This window comes from Amyelois transitella, chromosome 6, assembly GCF_032362555.1.
Source record: "Amyelois transitella isolate CPQ chromosome 6, ilAmyTran1.1, whole genome shotgun sequence".
NCBI classification, from domain to species: domain Eukaryota; kingdom Metazoa; phylum Arthropoda; class Insecta; order Lepidoptera; family Pyralidae; genus Amyelois; species Amyelois transitella.
This window is the reverse complement of record NC_083509.1, coordinates 6421006-6430534: the sequence shown is the minus strand read 5'-3', so window position 1 is coordinate 6430534 and position 9529 is coordinate 6421006. Positions and strand designations below refer to the sequence as shown.

Sequence of the window (9529 nt, the reverse complement as noted above, 5' to 3'; positions counted from 1 at the left end):
ATTATTCTTATAAACTTCGATCAACTATAAACAACTAGATACACAGTTCCGAGCAAAATAAAACAAAATATCGTCCTCACCTCAATACGTAATTATTATTACGCATATTACTTCGACTATTTGACAAAGTCCTATGTCCAAAAACAAGTGTATTGAAAATTTAACCTTAAATGTTTCATAGTAAGGCACGCAATCCTTAAAAAACGTAGTTTGGTGTGACATAGTATTAACTCAATGTTTCATTTAGAACAAAGAGGCTAGTGGAGTGGCTTTAACATTTTGATACGAAATGCGTTGCAATAAAATGTTAGAAGGAGTTTGTTTGGGTGTATGAGTGTTTGAATGTCTGTGATTATGTGTCGATTTGGATGTAAGTAGTTTATTTTTTACTTTAAAGGTAATTCTTTTGTTTTTTGTCGACTTCTGTGGCCTAATGATCATCTTGCCTGACTGCCCAGTCGGAGGTCTCGGGTTCGATCCCCGACTTGGTCAATCTGGAAAATGTATTTTTTAGATCTTTGTAAGTATGTCAGGATGTTAGTTACTCAATCACGCAAATTCTACTGAACAGATTTCGATGTGATTTGGTTTACAGGATAATTACTACCCCAAAATTCTAACAGAAGCGAGGCTCGGGGCGCAAATAGTGTTCGAAGTACTATTTTTTTTTGTCAATTTTATACTTTACTAGCTTGTTTGATTGAGGGTGTATTCTGTTTATAGAGAACTATCAATAAATTAGAACGAATTTAAGTATATAAATCTATTTTTAATTCGACAATAGTGACAATAAAATGTGAGTGATTAAACAACAACAACCGATCTTAATAAATACTACCACTTATTTAATGCCGGCTACAGATTATTGCCGCGAAGGTAACAAAATAAAAAATCACAAACAAAAAATAAAACAAAGAGACTCCACAACTTTATGTTCCTAGGCGAGCATCATGAAGCGCGGCGACAAAACTATATTTGTTTCGTTTTCTTCGTCTCTTTAATATTTGTTGACCGCAAGAAAGAGACAGGCGCGGATAGTGCTAAATGCCGAGTACCGTTAAGTTTTAATTATTTAATAAAATGATTTGATAGAAAACCAACAGCTAACTTATACTTTTAAGTGCGATTACTTTAAAACTGAATTGTACTAACAAGAAATAGGAAACGCCATCATTTTTGAGCGCAATTCTTGGACAATTTTTACACCTTTTAACAGAGCACTTCGTCATTGTGCGACGTTGTCACTCGTGGACGGACGAAACGAGACTAGCCGAGAACTTTACTCACTTGAGCGTTGAGTAGAGTTTTGCCGCGGACACTTTTTTAGCGGGATTGTGAGTCTAGTTGTTTATAGTACGTCAATGCTTATAAAGATACGTGATATTTCAAGAACATTAATTTAGTAAAAACCCGTTAAGAGGTAACGAACAAACAAAGTTTCCACTTATGACATCGCCTCGGGTCAGATACTCACGCACGGGGCATAAACCAGCAGCCGGATATAAAGCCGAGGGCATTCGACTGCACATTCTGACTACAGTCATCGATGTGAACGTCGCGGTCTGTGACCACTTGTTAAAACCTCTTCTGGATAGGATAGGTCCACTTCTGTTTTTAAACAATTCCTTTTATGGCAATTAGGACAAGTCGTATACTGTAAATATATCACTACATAGTATAAAAAAAAGTCGCTTTCTCTGTCCCTATGTCCTTTTGTATGCTTAAATCTTTAAAACTACGCACCACTACACACCACACAGTCACAGATTTTCTGTAGTGTATTTAGTATCAGCATTGCACCCGTGCGAAGCCGGGGCGGGTCGCTAGTATATACTAGCGACCCGCCCCGGCTTCGCACGGGTAAAAGATAATATTATCTTTTATTATCATATCTCTACATCAAAGACTTATCTGTCATTTTACTTTCTTCTTTTTAGTTTTTACATAATGTACTGATTTACCTCATCACAATCTTCCTTCTTTAAAAATAAAACAAAAATAACAAACTTCTTCAATAATAAAATTAACAAATTACTTATACAACAATACATTTATTGCATCTTCCTTCATACCAAAATAAAAAAATAACATAAACACACTCCAGCAAAAATATTAATACCCTAAATCTATCTCATCAGTATGATGATAAAATAATTCCCTCGATCATATTTGTAAGACCACTCTTTCTCAATCCTTCCAAGTAATAAGCAATGACTGATTGCAACACCAAAAGTGCGTAAAGTTAATTTTGTAAACAAATGGTAGCAGAGAAACATGGTAGGCATATGCTTCTCTTCCTGTGCATATTGTAATAGTCAATCAAGGGCAAGGCTAAACTTGCAATTCTTATAAGCTGTGGACTGCTAGCAACCGTATAGCTAGATATGGCCTTTCAGTCTCTGAGACTGTTTGCTCTGTCTACTCAGTAATTGATAAAGACATCAATGTATATTTCTGATTATATTGAACGTACATAAAGTAATAAGCAACTTCTTTTATTAAGGCTCGTGCAGAGTGCCGCCGACTGATTTTGTACGACCTTGGTCTTACCGACTCGGGCAGACTGACCGACTAAAATCACTGCAGCGTGCGGCCTACTAGCGACCAGCGACTGATTCTGTGTTGATTCAAAGGCCTACACAGAACTATACTATAAAATGATTGATAAATTTATTGTATAAGCAAAACAGAAACACACCCATTTAAAAAAAAATTTGGCCCCAAATTGTTTGACAGCTCTTACGTGACGTCACCAAACTAAACCGTATTTATTACTATGAGTAACGGTTGCGCCTGCCAATATAACTTGTAGTGCGCCGCGATTACATTAAATTCTTATCAACTTGTAATTTATAGCTAGTTCTGTGACGGCTTTACATCGCTAAGTTGGCAATACTAGCGGTCCTTTATACTGGTCTGGTCTGTACTGTACAGGTCGAACGACCACTGGTCGTCGGTCGCGGACACGCTGCAATGACTCGTTTAAACCAGTCTGTCGATATGATCGCGGTCGGGTGAAATTGGCGGAGGTTACACGAGCCCGGGCTGACGACTGAGTGAGAAGAACAATTTCATATTTAGGGAGTATTATGAAATGTTAAAATAAAATACTTAATACTTTTTAGAGGAAATTTATTAGACACAAAGAATCAAGCTTACAGCTTGAGCTTAGTCCTCCTCCAGTGACGCCTCTTAGCATTGTACCTGTAACGAATAAATTGAGACATGAGTGAAAGAAAAAAAAAGAGAAAGGCACGGCAAAATTAAACAATAAATACCGGTCTAGTGCGTGTCGCACATTATACACGCGCATTATCGGGTTTCGTAGTGGTGAATGCCCACTTCAAGAGTTTACACTGACAAACACATAGGAACGCAGCTCAGTCAACGCTAGATTCAAATACTCCCGCGCGGAGCTTCATCATGCCACCAAGTGCCGCGAACCTCAAACACTCTGCTACTCAATTATGTATTATTGTTTAACTTGCTATAATTTTATGTTGTTTTCGTTTAAAATAGTTCATTTATTTATATTTAAGTACTTGTTCTATAAAACTACCAACGGTGTTGTGTACTTTCCGGTACCAATAAAAAAAGTAGAACCATTCCATCTTGTTCCCTGTTGACGTTCAATATTATAAAAGGCAACTAAGGGGCTATTGGGCATATAATAGGCTTATAAACTTGGGATTCTTCTTTTAGGCGATAGGCTAGCAACTTGTCACAATTTGAATCTCAATTCTATCATTGAGCCAAACAGATGCACATGGCCCATCAGTATTTTCAAAGACTATTGTCTCTGTCTACCCCGCAAGGGATAAAGACGTGATTATATGTATGTATGTAACTACCAACTGTCAACTGATTTTAAATCAAATTTGTATGAAATTATTTTACTTTTCAGAGTACATTTCAGAAGTTGGTTGCCTATAGGTAAGTTATTAGTTTTTACTTTCTACTCAGCTCTGATAGTTTTCCTTAAAACTTCATTATATAACCTACTGCTTTAATTTTTTTCATAAGTACACACATGTAACTGTTATATGTGGACAAAAAACTTATTATCTATACTAATATTATAAAGCTGAAGAGTTTGTTTGTTTGAACGCGCTCAGAAACTACTTTGGTTTAAATTGAAAAATTATTTTCTGTTGAATAGACCATTTATCGAGGAAGGCTTTATGCTATATAACATCACGCTACAACTATTAGAAGCGAAGAAATAATGGAAAATGTGAAAAAAAAAACGTGGAAAATTATTAATCCTTGAGGGCTTCAATGATGCCCAAAATAACTATTCCACGCGGACAAAGCCGCGGGCACAGCTAGCATTGCAATAAAGCTACAATCCTTAAATAAAACACTGCTCATTAAATGGACAGTTTTAAATTTGAGGATTACATTTACATTCTTGTATAAAAATAATGTCCATTTTTGAAAGGACAAATGAACACTTAATTTTGGACATTTTTTGAGTGGGATAGTGTGTCTATAGACAGCTTAAAGTCGTCCACCAGAATCCCCCAGGTTTCTCCCTAGGATATTCTTTTGAACTTTTCTGTTTGAAAAATATCTTTTAATATGACAAAGCTTATAAAGACATCATACTGAGAGTTGGAAACTATCAAAAGCTGCATTCAGATTCAGAAATATACACTAACAATAAGGAGCAAAGATTGGTATTTATTTGTTTCCTATCAATAAACTCAAAAACTACTGATTTTGATGAAATTTGGTAAACAGATAGAATTTCAGAAATAACAAAGGCTGTTGGAAATTTCCACAGGAGCAATGTCACATGCACAGTATCTATAGCTATTCTGGAGTAAAATTAATATGTAACTTCATTTATTTTTATGGTAAAAATAAAATGGATTATATATATGTTATATTGCAATGCAATTAAAATCAACCCTATCACGACACATTAATGATTTATCACAGATAATTCAATATTATATTAGTGATGACACCCCTTTTAATTTGAAAAATTTTTTTTTATGAATTGTTTACTATGAATTAATTTAATGATGTTAAATTTAAATTGAGGATTTAATAAATGGAGGTTTCAGTTTCATTGTAGGTATATCATTTATCTACTTGTTTTATGAAGTGACTTATTTTTCTCTACATATAAGAAAACATGTTCAGCTTTTATTCGTAAATTTGAAAGGGCACTAATAAAGTAGTGAATGTATAATTTTCGATTCCCCACATTAGCCACTTAGAGATGATACTTACTCATAACTGATAAAACTTTATGAATGGATTGACTCTAAATCCATGTGGTTTCCAGTAAAATTGTATGATCCCCATCAGTAGATGGTACAGGACAAAATATGCAAACCTTTTGAACTGTTTTAAAGTACATATGACTTAACTACCATACATACCAGGATGAGTAAAAGTAGCTTATAAGATAACATGGATGAAATTATTGAACAAATTAATGAAATAAACTCACCTAATTGTATTCCCTGTGCGCATTCTTACCCATTGGGGTATAGGTCTGTTTTGTTTAAGCTTTTTAGCAAGTTTCCGCTTGATAATAAATGTCTTGTGGGCCGACTGCAAGAAAATAAATAATAATGAAAGTGATTTATCACAATAATATGGTAAGATTTCAAAAATATTTTAAGATTTATTTCTTTAGAAAATACCAACCATTTTGACTGCTTCCGCTGTCAAAACAAAGTGAATGAATGAAAGAAACTGCAGTGTTTCCACTATAAAAATTTTCTATCCCCATGCCTCAATTCCGATTTCCCCTTTTCAGAACTTTTTTCCCCTCAAAAATTATTTTGCTATAGTTTTGGCACTAGTGTTGTAACTAAAAGAAAAAATGTTTATATCATTTTCTTCAATAGCCTGCAATCCGGTTTGAAAAGAACGGGAACAACTTTTGTACAACTAATGAAAAATCAGTTAGAACCTTAAGTTTGTACAGTCCAATGCAACTGCAAGCGAATTGAAAAAAAAAATAGACTTTATATGAATAAAGTATAATTAAACTATACGTGTTTTATTTATAGCCTCACCAGAAATATATAAAACCAGCAGCAGTATAGCTCTACCTTTTATTCCAAGCCAGTCAACAGTATGCTAAAGCACAGAATAATATTTGAAGCCTTAAACAGAATAGGAATAAGGGTAAGTATGCGGCATATGCATATGTTGTCACTGTTTTTTTTATTATACGGTAACACGCTAGTTCATAAATAATGATGGTTTTACTGTATGAAGAATCCGCAAACGTAGGCGTGTGTTCCAATTGCAGCATGCTTGGTTTTTCGATATAACATTGTTCATTGACATTTCACATAGCAGATAGTCTACGTCTTTATATCTGGCTGATTTCTTATATGCAAAATTCCTCATTGTGCATCATTTCAGACGAGGTTTAATATATGATTTCCTAAAATTTCCACTTTTATAGTATTTCCCCTTTTTCTTCTTTCTTTCTTCTTCTTTTTCTTCCTTTTGATATGATCATAGTCGTGTCTGCTTCTCTCAAACCATCACGGTTTCTTTTGCCAAATACATTCTAAGCTTTGTTATTTCTACAATGTAACCATTGGGATTATTTTCCCATGAAATACTTTGAAAGTATTTTATGTCTTACAATGGACTAATTGTCAAATTATGCATTCATGTTTTAGACGTTTCGTTTTTCTATTAGATGCTGATCGATTCTATAACTATTAACCAACTAGTTAGTTAGTCACCAAATGTCAAGGCCAGGATACATATGACAAAAAAGTTTTTTAAAGAGCCTTTAACTCCTCTTTTTGTTGTTAATACGCTCAAATACCGGTATTTTCAAAAATATTCCAACTATAAAATATTCCAATATATTGTATAACAGGTCGATGAATTTCTGTATGAAATATAAAATAATTCAAAAATGCAAATCCACTTGACAAAATAGGTGTACGAGGAAATGCACTCAAGTGGATATCATTATATCTAGAATACGGACGTCAATGCGTTACAATTGATAAGATATCTTGTCACTTGATCTTCTATGGCCAACATAAATCCATAAAGATATGATATAGACACGTAGTTTGAGCTTGGCCTCGTCAATTAAAATAACAAAATGTCAGTGTCTTTGATGTCACTGTCATCTATCTACAGTTTTCAATTTGGCAAAATTTGTTTTGGTTGTGGGTTGCGGGTTGGATAATCTTGATTTGAGATGTTATTCATTCATATCAAGCGTTAATTTATTACAGGTTTATTTATTTTGCGTGGCACTTGATTAAGCAATTATTGATATCTACTTTTAAAATTTTGTTCTTCCTTAGACACTTAACTGGTTACTTAGGTTATAGAAGAATTGTGTAAACAGAACAGTAAAGAAAATGATGAAGTTTATAGCTTTTTTTGGTACTCGACGGATACCCGATTGCCGGTTCACGTCTACTTTAATAACAGCTGAGGGGAAGACAGTACCTAAAAGAAAAACGTTTGAGAATAGGATTACATTAATTAATAATGATAATTCAGTTAGTATTACTGACCTCAAAAATGCTCAAAGTATGTCCATCAGACGAGAGTTGAAATTAGTTAAAGTCCAAGACGTGGATTCTAAAACGAGGAGGCCTGTATATAAGTAAGTTTCTTACTTTCCTGTATTATTTCCCTCTCTTAACAGTATTGTTTGCTATTAATATTGCATGTGAAATGTTATATGGGTTTTATGATCTAAAAACATTGTTTTTATTTTGCAGGCTAATGACTAATACAGAGTATCATGCTGAGGAATTAGAAAAACGTAAAGAAAAACAGGAAGCTCGTCAAAAAAATACTCTAAAAGCAGCCAAGCTTCTGAGTTTATCTACCAAAATTGGTGAACACGATCTTATGACTGGAGTCAAGAAAATGATGAAGCTCTTAGACAAGCAACACGAAGTTAAAGTAGTGATAGTAGGTGAAGGTGAAGGGGTCACACAAAAATCTGTAAGTTATTGTGAATGTTTTAAAGCAGCCAAAACTTTAAAGATACCAAGGATTTATAATAACTGTCATTAATGATTAATGAAAATGTTTTATCAATTTTATACATAAGCTACAAAATGAGTTACTTAGTTTAGCTATAGATACACAACACCAGTTTTCTTGAAGTGTCATGTCAGTTATTAGTTAGATTTGGTTTCCTCTTTTACATACTTATGACTAGAGACCGGATAATATGCAACATAAAAAGCTTGAAATATGCATGAAATATGCATGAAAAATGCCTAAAATATGCACGAAAACTGACAGAATATGCAACATTAAATGAGTTTTTTTTGTTTTGTAAATATTATTCCTTTAGATTTAAGTATTTTGTTAGTAAATACTTGTTTTATGTTTTACTTTATTATGTATGTATCTTTTTAATTTATTGTTATTTGATCAAATAAAAAATGCTTTTAGTGCACGAAATGTTTTTCTCGCAAACTCGATAATATAAAACATTTCCATCGTAAGTAAATGTTCCAGGAAATTCACTTATCCACGAAGACACACTTTTTTTTTCGGGAGGCATTGTACACACACAAAAACTTTTAACTGCAGGTAAATTATCCGAGCACGAGCGTGTCAACAATCAAAGTAATAATGACATGCATAATATGGCGCGATCATTTGTCTCTTTCATTTTTTGAGAACCTACCAAAAAAAAAATACGCGCGGCTGCCGAGTGCGCTACGCGCGAAAAATACCTACTGTAAATTATAGCAATAATATGCATCATCACTAGATATTAGTAAAAATATGCTATTAGCCTTGAAAATCGCTTAAATATGCAAATGCATATGCAAATATGCAAATGCATATTATCCGGTCTCTACTTATGACGTTTTCCATGTAACTATAATTTGCAGATGAATCTTGCATCAATATTGATAAAGCATGTAAAAAAAAGGATTTTAAGGAAATTTCTATAGCTATTTCAATAACTTGCCTCTTAATTGTTACACAATGTGCTTTTTTTATTACAGGAAAGGATATACTCTGTTATCGAAGAAAAATTAAAATCAATAGGTAAAGTAGTTCAAAAGAGAGTTAAAGGCAATAGTATGAGATTCCAGTTGCTTCCAATTAAGCATACTACTGCTGAGGAAACAAAGGACATGACCTCCGGCCACAATGAAGGGAACAAGGGCCCTCTATGACTAGCTGTGGTTATACTAGGTATATTGGTAACAAAATATGTAATCCTAAAGCGTTATTTGACTAGACAATCATTTAAAAACAATACACAAAATGATGCAACTCAATCACCACATAGAATGTGGTTGTACAAATATTATGTGAATAAAGATGAGTAAACTTGAGCAACTTTTTATTAATGTTTTTTACCTTGGACAGTTTTTGTGAAACAGATGTGTCTAGTCTATTTTTTACATTTTTTAATTACAATAAAATACTATTATGATAAGTGAAATAAATTAAATTTAATGTAAAGATTTAACATATTTTTTTTGTAAATAATTTTGACTTTTATTTTGTCAAATTGTTTTTTGTTGTCCTTGTGGTAATG

At 33.3% G+C, this 9529-nt stretch overlaps 2 protein-coding genes across 3 annotated transcripts in view; one reads left to right on the top strand and one right to left on the bottom strand.

Moving 5' to 3' along the window:
• Positions 1–5821, bottom strand: part of LOC106131142 (large ribosomal subunit protein eL39) — a 71839-nt gene extending 66018 nt beyond the window's left edge. The window contains exons 1-3 of one of the 2 annotated variants that reach the window (XM_013330137.2): positions 5665–5821; positions 5465–5568; positions 3142–3204 (exon numbers count right to left, since the gene is read on the bottom strand). In XM_013330137.2, coding sequence (XP_013185591.1) covers positions 3156–3204; positions 5465–5568; positions 5665–5667 — 156 coding nt within the window. In that variant the 5' untranslated portion in view covers positions 5668–5821 and the 3' untranslated portion in view covers positions 3142–3155. The remainder of the gene's footprint in view (positions 1–3141; positions 3205–5464; positions 5569–5664) is intronic. The other variant, XM_060944735.1, reaches the window with a different exon arrangement.
• Positions 5822–7106: 1285 nt separating this feature from the next.
• On the top strand, positions 7107–9323 carry LOC106131389 (translation initiation factor IF-3). The gene is made up of 3 exons (XM_060944695.1): positions 7107–7615; positions 7734–7962; positions 8988–9323. The coding sequence occupies exons 1-3, from the start codon at positions 7365–7367 to the stop codon at positions 9159–9161; spliced, it is 654 nt and encodes a 217-aa protein (XP_060800678.1). The 5' UTR covers positions 7107–7364; the 3' UTR covers positions 9162–9323.
• Positions 9324–9529: the final 206 nt, after the last annotated feature.